Genomic DNA, 27,350 nt, shown 5'->3' on the forward strand with positions numbered 1-27,350 from the left:
TCCATCTTTTCCTTTTTAATATTCCCTTAAAAAGAAAACTTTGCAGACATTGAATGATTTAGAGTGATATGTAACAGTTCAAACAGGCTGTGGATGCACTGTTGAAAACCTCCTTCGTCATTGCCAGCTAGGATGTCATCTGTTTAAACTGGCCTTTTTCTTATTTGCCTGGGGTGAGCAAAGAGTGATGATTTAGTAGAACTGTTTCTTGGTTTCTAGCAGTTGTAGGAAGTTAGTTAGACTTTCTGACTGTAAGTGTATGGGGTGGCACATAGATTGTTACTAGTCTTTAAACATCTAATCTTACTTCTAGGCAACTGGAATGGTTTTTAGAGTGGAGGAAGCATTGTTATTTAATTTTACCTTCTCTTTCTTCCTGTACTTCTTCCTCCCTTGCCTTCCAACTTCTTCTTGCCTTTCTTCTCTTTCCCTCTTCTCTCCTTCTTTTAGATTATTAAAGAAGGAACTAGGAAATGTGACTAGTTGGTTCTAACAGATTAGTTCTCTTCATTAAGAAGGAAACCCCATTGGGGCACCTGACTGGTTTAGTTGGTGGAGTGTGTGATTCTTGATTTTGGGATTGTGAGTTTGAGCCCCATGTTGGGTACAGGGATTACTTTAAAAAAAAAAAAAAAAAAAGGAAACCCCTTTGTAGCCTAAATTCTTTTAGTACTGTATTTCCCTTTTGACTCTTAAATTTTTTCTGTGCCTTAGTTTATTCCTCATTGTTGGACTAAAAATATTTTTTTTAATTTAATTTAATTTAATTTAATTTAATTTAATTAATTTAATTTAATTTTATTTTATTTATTATTTTTTTTAAAGATTTATTTATTCATTCAGAGAGAGCAAAGAGAGAGGCAGAGAGAGAAGGAGGCTCCATGCAGGAAGCCCGATGTGGGACTCGATCCTGGGTCCCCAGGATCACACCTGAGGCTGCAGGCGGCGCTAAACCGCTGCGCCACCTGGGCTGCCCCCTAAAAATATTTTTTAAAAAAAGATTTTATTTATTTATTCATGAGAGACACAGAGACAGAGAGGCAGAGACACAGGCAGAAGGAGAATCAGGCTCCATGCAGGGAGCCTGACATGGGACTCGATCCTGGGTCTCCAGGATCATGCCCTGGGCTGAAGGCGGTGCTAAACCACTGAGCCACCCGGGTTGCCCCCAAAAAGGTATTGTTGAGGAACACTGATATGGTAACATGTTTTCTTATTTCCACATTTATATTAAAATACTTTGTGGGTGGAACCTAGCATGTTTGTGTTTTCCTGGGTGGTAAGAGATAGTAGTGTTGTATGGATGGCAAGAAAATATTATAAATAAAATGTTTCTAGAATTTTCAGAAATTAGGAATATTATTTTAATTTCCCAAGATAAATTACTTGGAAATCAATTTATTCTTCATTAAAAAGTTATTATCTTTCAAAATTGGGAAACTTTTATTTCAAAAGAAAACACATGATTAAGGTAAGATAGCCATTTCTCCCATCAAGCAAAATCTTGAAAGTAATAATAGTTAATGTTGGTGAGAGTTTATTGAAAAAAGTACTTTCAGATCCTTTTGATGACAGCATAAATTGTTAGAGATTATCTGGTAAGTAATTTGGCAGTACTCACAAAAATCATATATTTTTTTTTATCTAGTAATTCTCCTCAGAATCAGTTTTAATGAAAGTTATCCAAAGATTTATGTCTTCAAATGCTCATTATGGGAATATTTTTAATAGGAAAAATCTGGGGCAAAGAATAAACATCCAACAGTAAACAAGTAACTAAACAAATTACAGTATTAGTATGTACTAGACTCTTAGCAACAAACATGTTTTTGAAGAATACTTACTGACATGGGAAATAGTAAATATAAAATAAATGAAATTTACATTTTTAATATGAAATATTTATGCAAAGAAAATATGCTTATATGTCATAAAGCGTAATAAAATACACACTTGTGAACATATCACACAACTTTACCAACACTGTTAAGTATAATAAATTCTTAATTATGTATATCTAGCCATAGGATAAGAAGGAATTATGTCAGAATGTTAACAATTCTCATTTTGGGGGGTTGGATTAACAGTAATCTTTTTTTTTAAATTTTTATTTATTTATGATAGTCACAGAGAGAGAGAGAGAGAGAGAGAGAGAGAGAAGGCAGAGACATAGGCAGAGGGAGAAGCAGGCTCCATGCACCGGGAGCCTGATGTGGGATTCGATCCCGGGTCTCCAGGATCGCGCCCTGAGTCAAAGGCAGGCGCTAAACCGCTGCGCCACCCAGGGATCCCTAACAGTAATCTTTGATTTTCACTTAAATGCTTATGTTCTTTTCCTAAATTTGTACAAGAGCCATGTGTTTTCAAAACTAGAAAATACCGTTAAACATTATTGGAAAGAGAAAAATTGACGCTGGTTTCTTCCCAACTCCATTTTATTGGAAAGAAACTTCTGAAAGTGTCTGCCACCTGTTATCTCCTCAGTGACAAATCATGGCTGGGTACACAGGGTGGCATTATCTACCAGTTGTGGGTAATACAGTATGATAGAGCTCCTGAGAAATGATAGGCTGGCAGTTACAGGAGTTGTGGATGCCCTTTCTTCCCGATGGTGTTTGAATGACCTTTACAAAATACATTTTTGAAATCTACTTAGGTTTTCACATTTCATGTTTCAGGAGAAGGGGATTCATTTCTTTATTTAACAAATATTGGATGCCTGTTATGTACCGAACACGAGTGACCTAAAGGGTCATTTGCTAAAAGAAAACAAGAAAAGGGACTGATTTAAATTGGGGGGAGGGCAGATGAAGGCTTTGGAGGAGGGGGTTTGAATCCAGGATGTGAGTGACAAGAAAGAGCTATTCTTACTGTGATTTAAGGGTGGAGGAAGCAGCATGGGCAAGAGCTCTACAGCACATTCTAGGAAAAGAAAAAAGGCCATTGTGGTTGGAATGTGGTAAATGAGGGGAGCAAAATGCTAAGAAGTGAAGAGAAGTGGAGGGAGGTAGGCAGAGTGAGACCATGAGGGCACTTCATAATTTTGGAAAGATGTTTGGATTTTGTTTAGAATGCAATAGGAAATTGTTAGGTAGCATTAAGCAAGAAATAGTACAATTTAATTTAATTTAATTTATATTAAAAAATGTTTTTGAGAGAGGAATAAAGAGAACAAGTGAGCATAAGCAGGGGCAAGGGCAGAGGGAGAGGCAGAAGAAGGCAGGAGTAAAGAGTTTCAAGAGAGATGCATCTGGATGAATGCTGTTCAGTAGGGGAGGGAGTGAGAGGAGATCAGAGACCTAATTCTGTGTATTTGTTTTGTGAGGCTGCTGTAACAAACTACCACAAATTGGATTAAAACGACAGAGATTTATTCTCTTAAATTCTGGAGGCTGAAAGTCCCTAATCTGTCAGGGCTGCTTTATTCTCTGTGGGGCTCTAGGGGAGAATCAATTCCCAGCCTCTTCCACCTTCTACTAGCTGTCCCAGCATTCCTGGGTTTGTGACCATATTCCCACAGTCCTTTCCTCCATCTTGATACCACTTTTTCTTTTGTGCATCTCTCCAAACTCCCTTTGCCCTTTCTCAGAAACACTTATATCATTTAGGGCCAACTTCGATAATACGGGGTAAATTCACAATCTTTAATTTGTCTGCAAAGACCTTTTTTCTAGATAAGACAAATTCCAGGGATTAGTATTTGATCTCTTTGGGTGGCCATTATTTATCCTACTAATCCTCGGTTTTAGAAACCTGGTAGCCCTTGGAGATGTCAGAGCAGTTTCTTTGGAGCAATGGGACCTAAGAGAATCCTCTTTACCTTTCATGTTTGTTGTCAGAGAACTCTATTGTCTGTGTCAAGACTGCAAGTTGATCACATTGCCTTTCTATGAGCAATCAGTAGTTGTATGCATGTTGTTAGCTTCAAGTTTTACATGTTGAACATGAGAAAGGAGAAAAGGTCTCAAAACCCTCTGCCAGTTCTTTCAAGTTCTGTGTTACAGAACTATATGATCCAAGTTGGCATTACCAGTGTCCATTATTTCTATAGCCAAAGCCCAGCATATTTTAGATTTCATACATCTCTGTTTTGATTAATAATATCAGTAGCTGTATTATTTCTTTCATAACCTGACTGATGAGCATGTTGCTGGAAAAGTTCTCTTCAGAAAGTGGAATGGATGTCATTTAGTAAGATCTAAGTACAGTGGGTATTAAATAAACTCTCTGAAGAGAGAGAAGGGGATGCAGAGAAAAAGGCTGTTTTGCCCCCCCCCCCCCTTTTTTTAACCAGCTTTGTGAAACACAGATGGTCAAACTGCTGAGCTGCCCTCATTGGCTCTCTGCACACTTTCCATGATTCTTGCTGGACAATGGGCAGCAGCGCAAGTGGTAAACAAGTTATACCTCTTGCTCTCCATGTTACCACATGGACAAAAGATAGCAACCAATGTGGGAGACACTTGCTTACCTGGGGGGATTTCTAATAACAAAGAAATTCCTTCATCCTCAGTTCTCTTTCATTTGGAACTAAAATACCTGGCAACCTAAGGGTGCTTCCCTGTGTGTTCATGTGTATGTATATTTGGAAGGGAGGGCAGGGATTGGACTTCCTCCTGATGAAAAGATTTGCTTTCTAGGGAGCTTACCTGACAATCGTTAAATCTCTACTTATGGGACCATTTTTCCAAATTACCAGAGTACTGACTTGGGGGTTATGTGTACCCTTCAGCTTCTGTATTGGGGGCAGAGGCCCTAGTTTGGCATGGTGAAAAGAACACAGGCTTTGGGGTTAGGCAGATTAGGTTCATCCATTTACTTGTTCTGTAATCTTTGGAAAGTTATATGACCTGGAAGCCTCTCTTTCCTCTTTTGGTAAAGTGAGGTTGAAGGCATCCTGGTATGCTTACCACATAGTAGGCATGTAATAAATGTTAGATTCCACAATTAATGACATCTTTTTGTCTCTTTATTCATTTTTATTCATTTATTGTTACTCAAAATTTCCTTACTGCTTTTGATGTCTTTATATTAAGCCGAGTCCTAAAGAAAGACCCACCTGTTAACATAGCTTCTCTTTTGGGAAAGGGAAGTAGTGGACCCCTGCCCTCTACCCCAGTTTTGTCATTGTATGACAATTACTTGCCCTGAGGTCTTAGGTTCCAGTACATTGGAAAACAACCACAGCTATCAGGGAATACTTCCTGAGGGAGACTTTAATTGTAGAATTTACTAAGGAGGGCAGAAGAAAGTTGGCTTATTTTGTATAGGAACACCTCTGGGCAAAGACTAAAATATTGGGAGGGGAGTTGCTGACGAATGAGGCTGTAAATAGGTCAGCTTATCCAACATAGAGTATTCTAGGTTTGGGGAAGAAATCTTTATGAATGAGTCCACTTGGGAGAGAATCAGGAAGGGAAACAGCAATGAGAAGTACTTAATAGACAAGTTAATTGATTGCCCACCACGATGTGGTCTGGGCTGCTTTGTAGTGCCCTGTGCTGTGTTATGCTGTGAACAAGGCCTGGTCTTTGGCAGTAGCTCAAACCCAAGGTCCTATATTTCCTCTGTAGTTCCCTAGCTCTGTGACCTTGGGCAAGCTGCTTGCCTGTCAAATGGAGATGAGACTGTCCTTGATTTCCAAAGATCACTCAATTTAATAACACCTAAGAGGAGGTGGTAGGAACATTTCCTCATTAATTTAGTCATCATTTGTAACCAATTGTGATGTTTCCTGGTTGTAGAAATTTTAATGTGATTTTTCTAAAAGTGTATTTTGAAAGCAAAGCAATATGGTAATACCCATCTCACGGATAGGGGGAAAATTAATAAAATAATGTATGTTAAGTGCCTGTCAAAGTTAGTATTCAGTGAATTGTAGGTATTATTAACAGATGAAAGGACATGAAAAATAATTTGGGAACATATGAAGAAAGAATTTTAAACAACAGCGTCATAATGTGACCAGGATCTGAAATAGGACTAGAATTAAGGGAAAGAAGATGAGAGAAAAATTCAAATAATGCTGTGGAGATAAGTGAGTGTGTATCTGAGTAGAAAGTTTTATTCCTTTACAGACAAAATTTTTGTTGTCTACAGTGATAACAGTACTTACGGTATGTTTCCACTGTGAACAGAATATGGTAATCATGTGGGACAAATGATTTCTGTGTTATCTTCTAGACATGTTAGAGTAATTCTGAACTTTTCTGCTACATAATTTCTGAATTTTGCAAATTCCAAAAAATAAAGCATTGGTTAACACACTGATAAAAAAGCGTGTGTTTTTGTTGTTTTATTTGTTTTCATTTCCTTGTGGGAGAGGGTGGCTGGTTAGGGACTTAGCATTAGTTTATTAGTTCAGTTGCATGGCCAGGAGATTCTTGCTTACATTTCAAACATCTTTATGTTTTCATTAGAGTAATACTGAATTTTTAGCTCTTCTTTCTTTTTTTTCTTTTTTTTTGCCCCAGGTCCAGCAAGACTATGAACCTCTGTTCCAAATGCTTTGCTGGTAAGTGAAGAAAAAGGGTTCTTAAATTTTTCTCCTTTTGATTTTAAGACTACATAGTTTGACCTTCCTTTGTGTTTATGCATGGGGTTTTGCTTTCTTTGCTTGTATGTGAAAGTAATTTCTCCTTACCAAGGTGCTTCATATATTTGCCTAGGACTATTGAAACAGCCTTCCCCGAGTGAAATGAAATCGTCTGTGTACTTGAACCCAACAAACGTTGCATAGTGTACAGTTGTCAGCATAGAGTGGAACTGTAAAAAATTGTGTTGTAGTAGGGTAATACATGTTCATCTCTGATCTGGACTTGAAATATTAATGGTAAATATTCTTTTTACCAATGAGAATATAAGAGAAAGGTATTTTCATGTTGGAGTCAGGAAGAGAACCATTTTGAATTACCCCTAGAATCCAGTTCCTTCTTAAAATCATCTTGGGTAAATCACTTAATCTCTTTGGACCTTTAGAGTCATTATCTGTAACATGAAGGGCTTGGGCTTGATGTCTGCTAACAGCCCAAATGCTGATTGATTGACTCCTTAAATTATGACTCCTACATGAATTTAACTTTCATTTAAAAAAATAATTTTATATCTAATGATCTTATATAAAATAACTAAGTCTGTACTGAGCTATGTTTAACCTTTTCTATTTGTCAAAGATAAAGCTGGGCACTAAAGTGCTAAGAATAGATTTTAATCAGTAATATATAACAATATGAAGAGTTAACTTTGAACTGAACACAACTTTGATTTGTGCAAAGGTAAATGGGCGTTTTAAGTGGAGAATGAGGGAGTAAGGAGGGTTGCTAGCTTGGCTCATAGAGTCAGGGAAATAAAAAAAAATTTAAATGTTTGTCAGTGTAAACAATGACTAGGTAGGTTGATTGTATCTTTAAGCTGACTATCCTGGAAGTTTGGATTTCGTTCTCCTATTGAGACTGAGAAACTGAGGCCTTATCCTTCCTGATGGTTGCATTTTAAAGGAATGGTTTTCATGTCCTTGAGACAGGGACTCCTGAGATTTAGGAGATAAATATGCATTTCATAGGGACAGAGGAAGGATTTATAGTTGCAAACCCCTTTTACTAAATGGTCTAAGATGGGGTGGTCAGAGGCCTGTAGACAGGTGTCTTACCTAGAAAACCTTAAATTCTTTCGACAGCCTTGAGCTTTCTCAGGCAGGCACTTTAAGAGGGGCTAGGATCATCCTAGGGTTTTGGGGCCTTGAGTTGTTAGAAACTGTTAGTGTTTGTTTAGATATTTTAATGTTTGGGAAGTGGGTGGATGAAACCAATTGTGTTAAGAGTCTGTAGTTTTTATAGGCCAAGATTGAGTCCTACTCGAGAAGTCTCGAAGAGCCTGGTTAGAGATTGATCAAGGAGAGAATCTTTGTCAGTTTTCCCTTTCTATTCATTATGTTATTTGGGCAAGAAAGTAATCCTACTTAGGTTTTAGTTCTTTATATTTATGCCTAAACTAGGGGATAGGTGGGAGGGATTTTGGGGGGGGGGTTGAGGAGGCTGGCAGTTTGTTAAAAGTTTGGAATTTCTCAAATACTTTAGATCTTTAAAAGGAAAAAAATACTGGTAAGTTTTATCCAACTTTTAACAACATCTCTGCCATTAAATGAATGTATTCTTTTTTGCTCTACATGTCTCAATTACAGATATGAAGAAATGCTTCCTTACTGGTGAGAGTTTAAATTTTACAGAAAAGATGAAAGTAGCAATGAGACAAAACATGTATTAGATTGATGACTGTCTCCATATAGAGATAGCTTCCCGTTGTAATTCAGTAAAGTGTGGCTTTGGGAGAAGGTCAGACACCTTTGAGAAAAGGGGCTCACATCAAATAGTCAAAGAACTAACTATATTTGTCCCTAACTAAATACAAAACTTAAAAAATTACCAGTGAAGATAGTTCAGCTATGGTCTTTGCATTTCTTTGTACTTGCAGTTGGATTTTTTTATATTTATAATTAATTATTGTCTCTCTGGTGATCTGTGTCCATTTACTCTTTACACAGCTTTGTCATTTTGCTTTTTGCTTTTAAAAATATTAAGCATTTTCAAGTGTGTAAAGAAAATACTCTTTTTTTTCTCTTTATTTTCATCCACATATTTTTAATTTCCTCAACATCATTTCAAAGGAATGACTAGTAACATCCTGCTTGTGGAGGTGGCATTTGGAATTCTTTTTGAAATACAGAAGAAAAGTCATTGAACTTTACAGACGTATTTGTGGATTTCATTCCTGTATGAAAATAGAGTATAGAAATACATTATTGCAGCAGAGGCATGAGATGTGTAGGACAACACACAAAGATTATTTTGGCCAAAGCTGCTGTGATTTTAAGTACTCTTTTTAAGAATATACCATAAAGTATACAATATGCTTTTAAAAGATGGAATAATCACTTTAAAAACAACTGTTGTGTCCCATTAGGTTAGTTATTTTTCAAGATTGCTTTTCAGAATATATGTGGTGAAAAAATGAGTTGTAACTTGTTTATGTAAAATTGAAGTGAGTATAAACATGTTTAAAACCTTGTTGAGATAGTGGAGTATTAGGTGAGGAACTGTGGTTGCTAGTTTATAGTTAATTTGATGACTGCCTCTGATGAAATATTCTGCCAAATGGTGAGCGGATGTCCCAATAACTACTATCACTTCAGATTATTATCCCTTTTCTTTATAAAACATTCCTGGGCAGTTTGAGATTAGAGAAAGGGAATCAGAAGGGAAAGGAAATGAGTATATGGGAAGTGAAAGTTGCTAAAAAACCTTGAATTATTAATTTTGCCGGTAAATGATATACAAAATAATAATGTTTCTCCATATTGTTAGAACAAGAAATGTCTGTATCAGCCATTTGCATGAACGTAGAAGAGTATCCAGCTTGGCTGGATTTGCTATTCTTAACGCTTGCTGCTTAACCAAAATTCCTCTCTTTGAAATGGGAGGATATTGTTTTTATTTTTACTTTTTGGCATTTTGAATCTGGTTTGGCCTGGCTGAAATCATTTTAGGCCATTTGGAGGTCCCCCGCCACCCAGTTGTGCAATATGCTACTTTTAACCTTAAAGCACCTTTGACCTGAAGACCTTATCATCCAAGATTTTCTTATGCCATAATCAGAAGGATATTTAAAGGAAGTATTCTGGGGAGGCACCAAAAAATGACTGACTCTAGTGTTAGGATTTGAGGTACAGTGGATTGAAGATGCTCTTCTGGATTCTCGTTATCTGAGGTTACTATGTAGTCTTAACTTTTCCTGTTTGTTTTTTTTTTTTTAATTGTACTATAGTATATATTTCTCCATTACCATAAGTGTTTGCTATTTTCTACTTAATTGTCAATCCCTCTTTTACATGTTTAGTATTTTCTTTCCTTGAATCACAATTCTCTGTAAGACTAAGGCTATCTGTAGAAACCTTTTCAGTTTGGATAAGGAATATTCCCACCTTTGAGTTGATATATTATCCTTCCCAGTTGAGAGTGTTAATTATTTTTATATTACCTCTAAAGAAAGGATATAACTTAACAGATTTGTAATTCATTTGAAATTATGGAAAGAATGTCTAAACAATTGAAAAGGATGGTATTTAAGCATTCTTGAATGTAAATTATCAATTCATCTTGCCACAAACCTTTCTGATTTTTTTTTAACCTTTCTAATTTTTAAAGCTACATGAGCATCTTTTTTGGTCCACTTAGCTTTTCTACCCTTTTGATAATACTCTAAATAATATTCTTTCGTATTATCCTTTTCTTTTATTAAACATTTTTATATTTGTATGACTTTACTAAAAGAATCAGTAAATATCTGTAATAGAAAGCCACAAAATTTCATGACATGGTATTTATAATTATGGTGAACAAACACTTTTAGCATCTTTTTATTTTTATTTTATTTTATTTTTTAATTTATTTATGATAGTCACAGAGAGAGAGAGAGAGAGAGAGAGAGAGAGAGAGAGAGGCAGAGACACAGGCAGAGGGAGAAGCAGACTCGATCCCGGGTCTCCAGGATCGCGCCCTGGGCCAAAGGCAGGTGCCAAACCGCTGCACCACCCAGGGATCCCTAGCATCTTTTTAAAAAAGATGTATTTATTTTAGAGAAAGAGCGAGCATGAGCTGGGGGGGAGGGGCAGAGGGAGATGGAAACTCTTCAAGCAGTCTCCCCACTGAGTGCAGAACCTGACATGGGGCTTGATCTCACCACCCATGAGATCATCACCTGAGCTGAAATGAAGAGGCAGGCGCTCAACTGACTGAGCCACCCAAGTGCCTCTTGATTGCGCTTTAAAAAATTGAGTAGGATAGAAAATAATCAGTGCAGTGCAAACATTAAGGGCAAGTATTGTTTTTGTGAAACCTTTGTGTTACATATATAAATGAAAATAATATATAATAGGTTGTGATGTAAGTATATATTACCAGGGTTATGATTTAAAAACCACTTGTGGTTTGAAAACCACTGAATTGCAGAAATTTACTGGAAAGTCATTGAGTTATTCAGGATCCCACTTTCTTTGGAAAATAGGACATATTTCTTTTCTGTCTTTAGACAAAGGACTAACCAGTTGATTTTTTGCGACCTTTGTTTATTTGGAACTCTTGAATAGTTTGTATGATTTTATGTGTCAAAGTATGAACTAATCTGATTATCTGCTGCTATGTTAAAAATACATATGAAAAGTGAAGCATAGCCTCTAGGGTAGTTGTCTTGCTTTTTAGGTAGAAATGATATTGGCTATGGTATTATTTTCTGTTTGATTGCAAACTCAATTTAGATACTAACTAGTCTTCGATATTTTGGGACATTTAGCATCTCATTGACAAAGACCTCTTGTATTACCATATCAGCAGTGCTTTTCACAGAATGGTTTTGCTAAAATAAAAGTATGATTGAGAGAAACATCAGATGGAATGATCATAATTGGAAAGGCAGAAATTTTTAAAGAACTGACTCAAGTAACTCCTTTAGCAGTGTGGCATTATATCTGCCGCCCTTAGACATACTTACTGTAGGGGATAGAGGACTGTGGTGACTAGGAAGTTTCTATCATGTATACACCATTTTATACTTTATGAGGGAGTCTGAAGATATGTCTGAAGGGCCAGAAGGTTCTCTGAGTAACACTGATGATAGCTACTTATCAGGAGACAAACTTAACATGTGCTCAGTGTAAAAAGAACCAGTTGGTCCTGTATGTATTTAATGTTTAATACTTTTCAGTAATTTCCTTTAAAAACTGACACTAAAATGTTTATTATTTATAGACTGACAAAAGCACTTTATTGAGAAATCAAAGTAAGCAATTTATTTAAATTGTAGATGTGAATTGATTATACTGTTTCACTTAAGATGGCATAAATATGGAGAGATGATTATTTGCAGCACAAGAAATTTTTTTTATTTGGTTAACATTAACATTACAGATTAGTTCTCTTGAAAGGGAATACTTTTAATAAAAAGCAGAAACAGACTTATAAATACAAAGAATAAACTGGTGGTTGCCAGAGTGGAGAGAGTAGGGGCAAAGGGGAGTGGGAGATACAGCCTTCCAGGTATGAGATGAATAAATTATGAGGACGATGGGTACTGCGTAGGGAATGTAGTCAATGATACTGTAATAGTGCTGTATGTTTGACAGATGGTAGCTACACTAGGGGTGACCACAGTGTAACATACAGATTTGTCCAATCACTGTGTTGTATTGTACACCTGAAACCAATATAACATTACGTGTCAGCTACACTTCTGTAAAAAAAAAAAAGAAAAGAAAAGAAAAGGAATACTTTAATGCATTTTTATGTTGTTTTATAGAAAGGGACAAGAATAGAAGAACTAAAGTATAAGAGATCTCTTGTCAGTTAAAGATGAATTAAACCTACAGACAAACATTTCTTAAATTATGAGCTAATTATTTAAATATGGTGCAGTTATTTAATTTTCTGAAAATTAGTTTCAGTGTCACTTTTCAAATATATGTATTTCTTAGTGGGAAGATAGTTAAGCAAGTTTATCTTTGTTTTCATGGTTACGTGTGTCCTGTGTCTCATTATTGGTGAAGAATATTACAATAAATAAAATGATACATGTTCTATAAGAAGCACATTTCTAATAGACTCTAGAGCTAGGTGTGTACTTAGTTTTGTAGGAATCTGTTTTCGGGCACCTATTCAAAAGAGTAATCTTAGGGGTGCCTGGGTAGCTCACTTGATTAAGCGTCTGCCTTTGGCTCAGGTCACCATCCAGGAGTCCCAGGGTGGAGCCCCACATCAGGCTCACTGCTCAGCAGGGAGTCTCCTTCTCCCTCTTTCTCTGCCCCTCCCCCCGCTCTTTCTCCCTCTTTCCCAAATAAATAAAATCTTTAAAAACAAAAAGAGTAATCTTAGATGCTAGTTTCTGATACTTTGGAGAAAATACAGTTATAATTAATGTATTTCTGTTACTAGCTTTTGTCAGCTGGGAGAAAACGATTCTGTACAGTATTTTCATGTTCACTTTTATTATTTCTTGATATTATCATATTGTTTTCAATTCAAAATGGACCTTGGGGAGGCTGTTACGTGTTTGAAAAGGCCAATATTCAAACAGGATTTTGTTTTTCTCATTGCTGCATACTTTGTGTCCATCGGAAAATTATCAAGCTTGTTCATTGCTGTCATATTTTCTGCCTAAATAAAAAATTATTGAATGATAGAGTTCCTTAATTTATGCTCTTAACATGCCATTAGTTTGGGATTTTTGTTTTCCCTTTCAAAAATAACAGGACATTAATTAAATGCTGATTGAAAAGACTACAAAGCAGTATGTGTGGTATCCTGTTTTTAATTAGACACCACACATAATTTATTTTTATTTTTATTGAAGTATAGTTGATACAATGTTATGTTAGTTTCAGGTGTACAGTGAAGTGATTTACAAGTCTATAGGTTATGCTGCACTCACCACAAATAACTATCATCTCTCACATACAATATTATTACACCATCACTGACTGTATTCCCAATGCAGTACCTTTTATCTCCATGACTTATTCCATACCCAAAAGCCTATATGTTCCACTTTCCTTCACTCATTTTTGCTCATACCCCTACCTTTCCTCTGGCAACCACCAGTGTGTTCTCTGCATTTATGGCTCTGTTTCTGCTTTTTTGTTTATTTTGCTTTTTAGATTCCACATATAAATGAAATCATGCTGTTTTTGTCTTTCTCTGACCTTTTTTTTTAAAGAAAATGTACAAAACTATATATGTATTCTTATATATATAACAACATGGCATATCTATGTACAAAATGGCTGGCACAGTTGAGGAAACTGTACAAGGATGTTCCACATTTTCCCCTTCTCACATGGACTCAATTTATTTTTTTTTAAAGATTATTTATTTATTTATTCATCAGAGACACAGAGAGGCAGAGACATAGACAGAGGGAGAAGCAGGCTCCTCACAGGGAGCCTGATGTGGGACTTAATCGCTGGACCCCGCAATCATGTTTTGAGCCAAAGGCAGACGCTCAACCACTGAGCCACCCAGGTATCCCTCACATGGACTTTATTTATTTTTTTTAAATGCATTCTTTTTTTTTTAAGATTCTATTTATTTATTCATGAGAGACAGAGATAGAGAGGCAGAGACATAGGCTGAGGGAGAGGCATGCTCCATGCAGGGAGCCCGACGTGGGACTCAATCCCAGAACTCCAAGATCACTACCTGAGCCAAAGGCAGATGCCCAACCACTGAGCGACTCAGGCGTCCCCCTCACGTGGACTTTAGATTAAGGAAGATAGCATGAGGAAATGGAGAAAGAAACATAAAAATTCTATACAAGTGTCAGTGAAGGAGCCTGGGGACCAAGGGAATTCAAGGGTCCTGCTCTCTTCATTCCTTCCTCACCAACTTTCTCCTATCCAATCTAAGTGATAACCTGAAAAGTGAATGTCCAGTCAGGAAAGAAATATTCCTACCTGCCATCACCCTGTATGCATATCAGTAAGTTAATGGTTGTTCTCATTGGGCCAAATGTTTTGTGTATCAGAATTTGTGAGGTGAGGGGCATCTGGCTGGCTCAGTGGTTGAGCATCTGCCTTCAGCTCAGGTTGTGATCCCATCTGGAGTTCTGGGATCAAATCCCAAGCAGGCTCCCTGCTTGAACAGTTAGTTGTCACTCTGGCCCTCTCTGTCCTAACTAGCAGTATGATTCAGGCCAAGCTAGTGACTGAAGGTACTGGCCACCTGCACCTCTTTCCTCCACCTACTCACAAATTCACATTGCTGTTTCTCCCCATCCCATAGGAGTCAAAGTTACTGAGCTCTAGGAAGGCAGAGATTTCCCAATGCTCCTTATCTCTCTCCTGACCCCCCCCCCCGCCCCCCGCCACCACCAAAGCTTCCTTTAAGGTGAATCATCTCCTAAGAAACTGCTGCTTTAGCCCTGCCATAGTACCAAGAACTGGAGGCTGGCTCAGTTTGTTCCTTTTCTTCTGGTCTCCTTAACAATACATCTGGCATTTGATTACATCTGAAATGTCTGTGTGTGTGTGGGGGGGCTGTACCACATATGTGTGACTGAGCATGTGTCTCAGGCCCGAAGCTTTTTAGCTGCAAAGGCCAGGAAAGTGGGCGGGGGCAAGAAGCTTCCATAGAAGCTAGCTTCTTAGAACGTTTTTCTTGACCCTTAAGACCATGTTACTTACGAGGCCCTCTTGCCTGAATTTATAGCCCCCAAATCTCAACTTCCTCCTTCCCTATGTGGCCTTAAAATGGTTCTTGTCTGTAGGCTCACCGATAGGCCTACCTCACTTAGTTTTACAATGAATACCAGAGTTTTTTTCAGCTGGCAGTTATATAATTTTTAAATTAGAATCAGTCTTACCTATATTCAGCTCTTTTACAGATGAAGAACTAGAAATCCATCCACAGAGGTTAAATGACTTGGCCAAGGTTACATATCAGTTCCGCTGAGACAGAGTGCAACTAGAACCCAGATATCTTGATTCCAAACCCAGTGTTCTGCTATCCCATGATACTTGTAGAAGCAACATGCTGGAAGAGAGAGAGGAGGTGCCCATTTTGTGTAAATGATATTCTCCAATCTTTATTTAAGAGCCAGAGCAAACTATCAGAGACACTGAGTATAGGAGGTTAACTGGGCATTGTAATTTTAGGCAAGCAAATCAGTTTTTCTTGTTGAGGATTATCTAAGCTTGCCATAATGGAAACATGAAGCAATAGCAGCTTAAGGGAAAAAACACAGAGAAGCACAGAAAACAGATCTCATTCAGTCTATCTAACCTTTCCCAAGTATGTCAATTTAGCCTTTGGATGTAAACCAACCATATAAGTCCCAAGACTTAGCCTAACCAATTTGGGATATTTTCTTTCAAAAGGAGAAGTCCCATCTCCCCAATTTCTCATACAAAAGATAAAGGAGCATTTGCAGCCTTATCCAATTCTAGTCTTATTTCTGGCCCCTACCTGGGCTTACAGTGAGGGTGTAGAAATCTCAATTTAACTAAAGAAATGAACTCAGAACCTCTTTTCAACCCACATCACCTTCTTAGCAGCCCTCAGAAGAATTAGAGTCATTTCTGGCTAGTAAGGTGAGAAGAGCTAACTAGATGTTCATTCTGTCTCTACCTTTGATGCATAAAAGTCCAATGGGTGAGCAAGGGGAGACCACTGCCCCACAACTTGCTGGGGACAGATCCTGAGGGATGGGGATGTGATCACCAGTCACAGATTCTTGTCTGGTCCTGCACTTGGGAGCTGCTTATTCTTTGGGCATGTTGTAGTGTTTTGCTTCAGAGTATTTTTGCCCTTTCTGGAGTCTGTTCATGAGGAAGTCAGAGCCTCCAGGCTTTTGTCTTAGGCTTGGATATTTGGCCTTTAGTTTTGCCTCATTGGCAATCTCAGGGAGAATGCCTTCTTTTCCCATGTGCCCTGCTTCCTCACGCTGGTCTCCTCTGCAGGATTCTCCTCTTCTTGTTTCTGGGACATATTAGGACCAGGACTGTGGAGTGTAAAAAGCTTGGGAAGTCAACTAGAGAAGAGAAGGAGGAAGGGAAACGGGGACAGCCTGTGCTGCTTCTTTGGCTCCTGTCACTAGGATTACTTAGTCAAAATGACAGCCCTTGCCTCAGACTTACTTCACTTAGCACAGTGTACTTTAGGTCCACCCATGTTGTCACAGATGGCAAGATCTTGTTCTTTTTTTATGGCTGCTTAATATTCCATTGTATATGTATCACAACTTCTTTATCCATTCATCTATGGCCAGACATCTAGGTTGTTGCCATATGTTGTTTATTGTAAATGTTGCAATAAAGATAGGGGTGCATATATATTTTTGAATTAGTAGTTTAGTTTTCTTGGGTAAATACCCATAACTACACATAATTTATATGTATATAGTTGCATGGGATAAAACTCAAAGAAAGTAGTTGAAAAATTTAATTTTGGTAGTCTTAGCGTAGGAGTTTTTGGGGGATTTTTTTTTTAAAGATTTTATTTATTTATTCATGAGAGACACACAGAGAGAGGCAGAGACACAGGCAGAGGGAGAAGCAGGCTCCATGCAGGGACCCCGACATGGGACTCGATTCCGGGTCTCCAGGGTCACTCCCTGGGCTGAAGGTGGTGCTAAACCGCTGAGCCACCTGGGCTGCCCTATTTGGGGGTATTTTAACTAATTTTAATTTTGTTTATCTGTTGGCTCAGACTTTTATTAATGTAATTACAAAAATATTTTTAGATGTTTCAGAAGAAAAGTGTGTTCTACTTAGACACATTTCAGGAGTGCAGAAGTAGTTAATTTCTCTCTGAAATGTGCAAAATCGAATTGGCTATAGCTTGCAACATAGGGAATCTAAATGTTGTCATCCAAGTTCAATGATAGAACAATGCAGGGTATAGGGTGGAATGGTAGATAAATGAAAATGTAAATGTTTCTCTTCAAGGCGACTTGTTTTTCATGGTAATTTCCAGAATAGGGTAACAAATTCCTATTTCATAGCAAGTTAATTAAAACATTTCCTTATGAATTTGCAACTCTTAAGCTGTTTGGAGTTGCACTCTAATCTCCTGTCTGCTTCCCTTCTGTGTTAGAAGCCAGAGTGTAAATGGCCTGATACACCAGTCACTTCTGGAAGGGAAGAAGAGTTGTAGGTTACAGTTGAATTTTGAGGATCTGCGGTAAGAGGAACAGAGTGAATCTGAAAATTTTAAGCACTTCTTGTTATACATGATTTCTTCTAGAAATTGTGGGAACTCTGTACCCATCACTAAAACAGTATAAAACAAACTACCCTCTCCAGTGAGTCATTTTATAGCATGGTGAAGTTGGAGTAAGATGTTAGAATTTGTATGCTTGTCATATCTTGACTTTTCAAATCACCTTTTCTAGAAGAATGGCAGCTGCTGCACTTAAAATGAAGCATTTGAATAGGGTGTTTCTGTCCTTATAATTCTGTTGACTTGCTACTATCATACACTCTGATTTCTTGAAAAACTGATAGTTTAAGAAAGATTTCTCCAGTATAATACACACATTGATCATGCATTGGTTAATGAGAGATATAGTTGAGCTCATTGAATTCTCTCAGCTAGTATGTGTCCTTTGGTGGATATCTGGTGTGGGTATCTGAAATTCAGGATATTACAGAAAATAATATAATAAACATTCACAAGCCAAACCAGAGTTGGCAAATATTAACATGTTTTCTTTTTGCTTTATAACATATTTTCTTTTTTAAAGATTTATTTATAGAGAGTGTGAATGTGGGGTTAAGGGACATAGGGAAAGAGAGAGAATCTCAAGCAGACCCCGAGATCATGACTTGAGCCAAAATCAAGAGGTTGGACACTCAACCCATTGAGCCACCCTGGTGCCCCCTTTTATAATATATTTTAAAAGGGAACTACATCTCTTAGTTTTCTTCTATCCCAATCATCCTTTTTCTACCTCACAAAGAATCACTATTCTTATTTTTGTATTTATAGTTTTTAATATGAATATATATAAATGATATTCTGTTTTAAAAATGTATGTGATATTGCATTAGTCATTCTACAACTTGTATTTTTTAAATAATTTTTTAGAAATCTTGATACATGTTGCTCTAGGTCATTTTAACTGTTTATAATTTAGTATAATCAGTATCCTGACTTACCTGGAATAGTCCCAGTTTACAGTATTTATGACAGTGAAACTATTAACTATGACAGTGAAACTGAATGGCTTGCCTAAAACTACAATGCCCACTTAACCTCCCATACTCAGTGAGGAGGTTTCTGACTTTGTACTTGTCAGTGTCCCAAGTGGTTGATAAATTATTGATCGCCTCTATTAATACCATGCCCCAATTGATCTAGTCCCCTGTTGACAGAGACGTAAGTTTCTTTCACTCTTTTTATACCAGAGTTGCAACCTTAAGTTTTCTCTATTTTTTAAACTTGTTTGAATATGTTAAGACTATTTCTGTGTTAAAGACCCTATTTTCTGTGGTATAACTTCCTTGCTCTCAAATGAAAGCAAGACAAAGGGCATCAGGTCCTTAACTGATTAGCAAAGCTGAACTCTCTGACATCCCTTTATGACCTCTTAGTCCATGGCAGTTTGCTGTCTCACTAATAAGCATTCTTAAACTGTGTGGTTAATCATTATGCAAGTTAAATGAAGCAGTGTGTTGAAGATGATGTTGTCATGGAAATTATGTCAAAAATAATTGTTGCATTTGTAATAGGAAACAAAATTCTCAATGCTGTAAGTAGTAGACAGGTAGCTTCTTTTAAGCCTTGAGTAGAAAAATTGTCACCATGTGTCAGTTTTTGGGAGAAATGGAAGAAATGTAATAGTTACAGGATTTTTAGAATAGTTTGGCTCTGTCTTTTGGCTTTATTTCTGTCCATGTGTTGGTCTAAAACTATGTTCTTCGTAAGATGCACAGCATTATCCATTGCATAGACAGAAAATGTTAGAATTTCTACTTACATACTTTTATCATATATATATATTGCTGATTTTTGTGATGTACATAATCTTATTGGTGTTTAGTTATGACAGCCCTCATTTCCACAGACTGGGTGGATTAAAACAGAAATTTATTCTCTTTCAGTTCTAGAGGCCAGAAATCTGAAATCAAGGTGTCAGAAGTCAGACATGTTTCCCTTTGGAGGCTCTGAGGGGAAATCCATTCCATGGTTCTCCTTGCTTCTGGTGCCTGCCAGCAATTCTTGGCATTCCTCTGCTTGTACATACATTAGTCCATTACTCCAGGGTCTGCCCTCATCTTGACATGGTTTTTTTTTTTCCTGTGTGTGTCTGACTTTTGGATTTAGTGCCCCTACTTATGTAGGATGGTTTTATTTTGAAATTCGTTTTATTTTTATTTTTTTAAAAGATTTTATTTATTCATGAAAGACACAGAGAGAGAGAGAGGGGCAGAGAAATAGGCAGAGGAGAAGCAGGCTCCATGCAGGAAGCCCGATGTGGGACTTGATCCCGGGATCCCAGGATCATGCCCTGGGCTGAAGGCAGACGTTAAACTGCTGAGCCACCCAGGGATCCCCTGAAATCCGCCTAAAAAAATCTATCTATCTATCTATCTATCTATCTATCTATCTATCTATCTATCTATCTATTTGAGAGGGAGAGAGAGAAGAACACTAGCAGGGGGAGGGGCCCAAGGAGAAGCGGACTCCTAGCTGAGCAGGGAGCCTGACTTGGGGCTCCATCCCAGGACCCCAGGATCATGACCTGAGGTGAAGGCTGATGCTTAACTGACTGAGCCACCCAGATGCCCCTATTTTGAAATTCTTTATTAATTTGCAACGGTCTTTTTAACAAATAAGATTATATATATAGGTTTTAGAGAGAGATATAATATTATTTTTTGGTGAGGGATATGAGGAGGGGGCATACCATTCAGTCTACTGCAGGAAATATAACTATTTAAAAAAATAGACATGTAAGAGATATGTGCTCAAATTTTATACTGATGGTATACCTCTATCAAAAGAAGCTTGGAGAATTCCCTGGTTCTGAGATCTGCTTGGGTTAGATGTGTTTGGCCCCTTCATGTAATAAGGCAATAACCCTTGATGACCTACAAAGCTCTGTAAGAGTTACCTGCTCATATTGCCTGTATTTCATGTTCTTAGTAGACTATGCAAACTACACGATCAGGTAGGTTTATGGGCTTCCTTTTTGGCTTGGCAGGAATATCAATAACTATCAGATAGACACAGGAAAGCACCATAAGACTATTTTTGTGCTTCAGTGATCTTGACTCCACTATACCACAGATACTTAGAGTAATTCTTAATCTCAGTTTTTTTTTGGCCTTGAATGAGAGGGTTAGGGTGAGGCTGCTTTTAACACTTTCTGGTTATAACCCCCATGCATTTAATTTTTAGTTCACAATAGGGATGGTAGTAAAATGATAAGGCAGGCCATTAATTATATACCTAAAATATGAATTTTAACAATACAAAATACTATATCATTTAGAAGCCCAGCTGATTCTAGTGTGTAAAGTAGAACTTTCTGTATGTTAACAATCTTAATTATTAACAAAGGTTTGTTTTAAATTTCTTAAATTAGGGATCCCTGGGTGGCGCAGCGGTTTGGCGCCTGGCTTTGGCCCAGGGCGCGATCCTGGAGACCCGGGATCGAATCCCACATCGGGCTCCCAGTGCATGGAGCCTGCTTCTCCCTCTGCCTATGTCTCTCCCTCTCTCTCTTTCTCTCTCTGTGACTATCATAAATAAATTTAAAAAAAAAATTAAAAAAAATTTAAAAAAATAAAAAAAATAAATTTCTTAAATTACTTTTAAACTAAAAACTGATTAGAAAGAAGAAAAAGATACTTTAACTCAAGGCTTCTGGTTTGAAGAAAAATAACAAAGGTACGTACGTATTAAAGGGGGAATGCTTTTAAAAAAAAGATACTTAAAATGGAAGTAACACAAGGATTACTGTTGATGAAATAAAATGGAGAAAGGGCACGGACAGATAATGTTTCTAAGAAGTCAATAAAATCCTTAGATGAAGTCATTGCAATAATAAGATATGCGTAGCCCTTTTATATTATGAGGCCATTTTGCACATTATCTGATTTGATCCTTACAACTTTGGTGATTTTGTATCTCCATATTACAGATAAGAAACTGCTGTTAAATGGATTAAATAATTTTCCCGATTAAATTAATTTTAAAACAAGGAACTGAGATTTGATTTCAGGTATTTAGATGCGTTATAATCTTTTCCCACTGTTAAATTTTGTTCAGAGTGAAGGTGGTAGGTTTAGATGGGATTGTTCTGTAAAGACCTTGTGAGGAAGTAGCAGTAGTATTGTTTTGCATTTGTATGTAGGTTAAGGGTATACACTTTTCCTGTTCTCTTTTCTTCTGGTTCAATTGCAGTTTGCCTCTAGATCTCCAGGGAAAATCAGAGAAACTGTGCTGGAAGCTTCACAGAGTATCTAATTTGGGAAAAGGTGTGCATATGTGGCGGGAAGGGCGGGGGGTGGGGGTGCGGGGAGTTGTCTAATGCATTTTCTATTTTGGTGGTGAGATCTTCATTTTGTAACATCTTTCTTGTTCTTGTCATATAACTTTTAGCTCATTAACCTTGCTCTCTGTGCTGCATAGTGAAGCACCATTTCTAATTTAGTCTCCTGTGTTTAGATTTTTAAAGAAAATGTTTGGAGGTGTGGTTTAATTGCAGGGCTGTTTGCACATTGTCAGTGTGAAAGCAAAGATGAGTTTCATATTTAAATAGTGCAGCCTGCAGGTTTCATTTCTTAAACGTTCTTGGTATTCCCATTCTCTCATACATGTGTGCATAATGGTGTTGAAAAAAAAAGTCTGGTTTTGTTGTATCCATAGTTATAGTTAGTAATTTGGTTGAGTTATGGGAAAGCCTGTCTTCTGCCTTGTGTATTTGCTCATTTGGAAACCTTGTATAGTTTATAGAGACACTAGTGATTTGTTCCCCAGCCTCCCTGTGGGTTTTGTTCCATATTACAATCTAATTCCACCCCCCTGTCCCATACTCCTGTGCTGTTAATTTGTACATTTCGATGCAGTTTGTTTCATCGTGTGTTTTTGTAATCCAAACTGAATGTAACGAGCTATGTGCTTTAGGGACCCGGCTTTGCCTTGCCAATTAGAAGAAAGTGGTTACTGAGAAAGAGTATGTTTTAAATAAAACATGGCACCTCTGAGTAGGACTGACACTCATTTGGGAGTAAAAGAGATGGTTTTAACTCTTTGACTAACAAAGAAGAGTCATTACTAAAGAGCAGCACTTTTTTAGGGTGAGTAAAAATTTACCTCCATAAAATAGTGGTTTTATAAATTTTTCTCATAGACTAAACAAAATTTAAAAGTTTGTCATTCCATATCCACTTTTTTCTTCATCATCAAGACATGTGTTAGCAAGATTCTCTGAATTCCTCAGTAATTATCCAGTGCCTGCTGCAGTTTCTGGATTTTGAACTGTTCATGTTTAGGAAGGTGAGGTAAAACTGCAGCTATGTTAGCCTCTTTATTTTTCTAATATATGAGGCCAAGTTTTCAGTGTAGTAGAGAACTGCCAAAAGATACTTGAAAATGATGAGGAAAAGTATAAGATTTTGCCAAAGTGTGTGGATGTTAATAGAATTTTGAGCCACCAGTGACTTAATTAAAACTATTTGGAATTTTAGTAGGACATCCAGATTTAAAGGACAGATGCCTTTGCATAGATATTCATAGGCTGACAGTTTACTTGTTACACAGGGAGACACCCTTCCTAGGTGGGCTTCAGTATTGTATTTATAGCTATACTACAGATAATAGACTTCTCTTTTTAGCTGATCAGTCCAATAAACTCTAGAACTCAACATTGGTACAAGAAAGCATGAAGTTGCTTGTGTTTTCTTATTTTCTATAGGACTTACCTTGAAGAAAAAAATAGGACTTTGTCAATAGCTTTGTAATAAAGATACCAGGAAGAAAGTTATATAAAGACTTGGGAATGGCTTTAGAAACATTATAACATTTATTAACATATATAAGCAAGAAAGAACAAGAGAATACATTTCCATGAAACAAAGAGTTGGTGGGTGTGCCCTGTTGCAAACAAAAAGCTGTTGCTAGAGGAAGCTAATTTAATTGAACTAAATTAAACTCAAAGTACACATTTCTGTCACTGTCCAATCAAAGTCTTGAAATCTGTATTGATGATTTGAGGAGACCGTCATGACAATATTACTAAATGCCCCATACCTTATTTTTGAAGATAAATACCCATAGTGATAATATTTTAAGCTTGAATGATTTTCTGAGTTAAGATAATTAAGGGTTAAATTTGCTCCTTTCTTCTCCTTTAACACTTTTCTAACCAGTGGCCAAATAGGCCAAGACAGGTAACTTTGAAAATCTTCAACATCTTCAAGGAATCCCTCAATTTGCCAGCTCTCCATAAAGTTGACTCATATGGTTTAAGATCCAGTAGCTATTAATTTCCATACTTGAATCAAAAATTAATGTCAGAAAGGCTCTCTCAAAAAAGTTTTTAAACACAGGTTCTAGGCTTCTAAAGGCAATCAAAAGCTAAATTAGATTGTTGATTTCTTCTGTGTCAATTCAGTTATACAGTGTACATCATAAGTATTCTATAACACTGTTTTTTAGAAAGTCTAGTAAGTGTTAAATCCCACATTAATCATGTGATATGAGGAAATGGTGATCATAGAAAGTCTCATTGGAAGGAATCTTAGAGCCTTTTCTGAAACACTGGTGTTTATCCAAATGTCTGCTGAATTAGTGAGTTTCAAAGTAAAACGATGTGGTAAGGGTAAAGTGGCTTGTTTTTTTCATTTTTTATGTCTTTCTTCAACCTCAGTTCCCTTTCTCCTTCCAGTGTAACTATGCTTTGTTAGTAATCTTGACTATAGGTCTAGGAAAAAAAATCTATAACAAAGTGGCAATAACACTTTTATTTGTGGATACTTCTTAGACATTATATGCATTTTTCTGTTCTACTCTGTTAATTCATTTGCTCATTTAGTTTTGCAAAGTTACTTAAATTTCTTCACTGTTCAGTAGAGTTGATATAGTTGACAACCTTATACACATGTATCTTCTAAGATATTGATTAGAGTTTTTTATTTTAAAAATTTTCTCTGGGATCCCTGGGTGGCGCAGCGGTTTGGCGCCTGCCTTTGGCCCAGGGTGCGATCCTGGAGACCCGGGATCAAACTCCACGTCGGGCTCCCGGTGCATGGAGCCTGCTTCTCCCTCTGCCTGTGTCTCTGCCTCTCTCTCTCTCTCTCTCTCTCTCTCTCTCTCTCTGACTATCATAAATAAATAAATTTAAAAAAATACAAAAAATTTTTCTCAAAAGGCTTGTATTATATTTTATTCCCATATAGCAATGAAAGAATCACTAAAATGTATTAAAATTAAAATGTTTTCTACATCATTAGTGCCTTAAAGAAATTCCCCTGAATGTGACAAAACGTCCATATTATGGCCTTTCTTTTTGTCAACCCAAGATAAATTGTTTAATTTACTAAGATATATACTTTTTGGGAATGGACCTTTTTTATGGTGTCATTCTAACAAAGTGGTCTGGTTGTGTAAGAAATCATAAGCCAGACCAGATTTTCTCAAAATCCTTTTTTTTTCTTTTAAAGATTTTATTTGTTAGAGAGCGTGTGAGTGCGCACAAGCAGGGAGAGCATGAGGTAGAAGGAGAGGGAGAATGATGCAGGGCTGAATCCCAGGACCCTAGGATCATAATCTGAGCTGAAGGTAGAGATACTTAATATTTTGTGTATTGAGACACTTCATGAAACTATATAATATCTAGAAAAATAGCAAGTGAAGCAGATAATTTTGGACAATGGAAAATTTTCATTGAAATATCAACAGTCTTTCTTTTTTCTTTCTTTCTTTCTTTCTTTCTTTCTTTCTTTCTTTCTTTCTTTCTTTCTTTCTTTCTTTCTTTCTTTCTTATTTATTTATTTGAGAGAGAGAGAGAGGCAGGCGCAGAGACACAGGAGGACGGAGAAGCAGGCTCCATGCTGGGAGCCCGACGTGGGACCTGATCCTGGGACTCCAGGATCCTGCCCTGGGCCAAAGGCAGGTGCCAAGCCGCTGAGCCACCCAGGGCTCCCCAACATAATCTTATTTTATTAGCAGTAGTAATCACTTACTTTTGGGCATGCCAAATGGTCTTTATAAAACAAAAATGTCTTGCCTAAAACACTTTTCAAAAAATACATTTGTCACATAAAATACCTGACTTTGTTTTAAGCAGACTTCTTTTCTTTTTCAGTGTTAATATTCTGAGCCTATGAAAACCACAGCTCTTGCTTAAGTGCTTGTCAGGTACCTGGACACTTGAAGCACTACTGGTTATCAGGCCTTGTTAGAATTTTGTGGATGACTCTAGTTGCATCATAAATGAAAATTCAAACAATCAGGCTCTCCTTAATATCAGAGTAATGTTTTTGATATCTCAAAGGTCTGGTGTGCTCTGTCTGTTTAGTGGCTCCATTGAAAGACTGGGGCAATAAGTTTTAGATGGAAATAAATGCAGATATTCAGGGCAAGAGATTCAGAGTGAGAGAATGGAAGAGAATGTAAAGGTACACAACAAGCTTGTTTTTTAAAACTGCAACCAAGAGAACCTTTTCAAAGTATATTCTAAAGGTCAAGTTTCATGTATTTCCTATTTGAGCTCTGTGTGACTGAATGGAGGCTATTTTGCTTCTGATTTATAAGATATTTACCATGACTCAGTATTTTGTGAACACCTAATATTGTTAGTGATTTTGTCTTTTATGTGACCCTGCCCTTAAAATAGAAAACAAAGACCCAGTCTGCATTTACAGAAACCTTTCCTTATAGACCTTTGCTGTACAACACAAAAGAGCATCAACCTTAGAGGAAAAGTAATTGGATTTTTCACAAATGAAAGTAGAGTTTTTTTCTCCTTCCTTTGGGTACATTATAAAGTACCAAGATATCCTTTTTTAGTAGTTTAAATTGTGACTTAATTCTTTTTGTTTTTTTGTGCCCTGATCATGGTTAAGGGAGAAGGAGACAATAATTTTTCTTTTTCTTTCTTTTTTTTTAAAGATTTTATTTATTTACTCATGAGAGAGAGAGAGAGAGGGGCAGAGACACAGGCAGAGGGAGAAGCAGGCTCCATGTGGGGATCCTGATGTGGGACTCGATCCTGGGTCTCCAGAATCATGCCCTGGGCCGAAGGTGGCGCTAAACCACTGAGCCACCTGGGCTTCCCGACAATAATTTTTCTTAAATTGTATCTCTTAAATTCACTGGTGCTTTAATTTCTCACAGCATTATCAAAGGATTGGTTTTCACTGCTTTGGAAACTAGTTTTAAAAAGTTTTGCTTCAACATAGATAAACCTTGAGGACTGCAGCCATAATTGCTAAGTGAAATAAGCCAGCAATAAAGGGCAGTGAACTATGAAACTACCTATTTAGAGTATCCAGAGTGATCAAATTAATAAAAACCGAAAGTATAATGGTGGTTGCCTGGCACTGGAGGGAAGAAAGAATGGAAGTCTGGAGATGGATGGTGGTGATAGTTGCTCAAAGATGTGAATGTACATAATGCCAGTGAACTGTTACTTAAAAATGCTTGAGAAGGTAAATTTAATGTTATGTGTATTTTACAACAATTAAAAGTAATGATTAAGAGTACAGGTCTTTTTTTTTTTTTTTTTTTTTTTTTAAGAATACAGGTCTTAAAGAAGTGTTTAGTCTTGGATTTTGAGCAGTTCGACCTCCACATTTGCCA

General features: G+C 37.0%; 1 protein-coding gene across 1 annotated transcript in view; it reads left to right on the forward strand.

The window, feature by feature from the left end:
• ZFAND3 (zinc finger AN1-type containing 3) overlaps positions 1-27,350 on the forward strand; it is a 330,560-nt gene that overhangs the window by 95,580 nt on the left and 207,630 nt on the right. Inside the window, exon 2 of the mRNA XM_055330430.1 lies at positions 6,474-6,514. Coding sequence (XP_055186405.1) covers positions 6,474-6,514 — 41 coding nt within the window. The remainder of the gene's footprint in view (positions 1-6,473; positions 6,515-27,350) is intronic.

This window comes from Nyctereutes procyonoides, unplaced genomic scaffold (assembly GCF_905146905.1).
Source record: "Nyctereutes procyonoides isolate TBG_1078 unplaced genomic scaffold, NYPRO_anot_genome, whole genome shotgun sequence".
Classification (NCBI taxonomy): domain Eukaryota; kingdom Metazoa; phylum Chordata; class Mammalia; order Carnivora; family Canidae; genus Nyctereutes; species Nyctereutes procyonoides.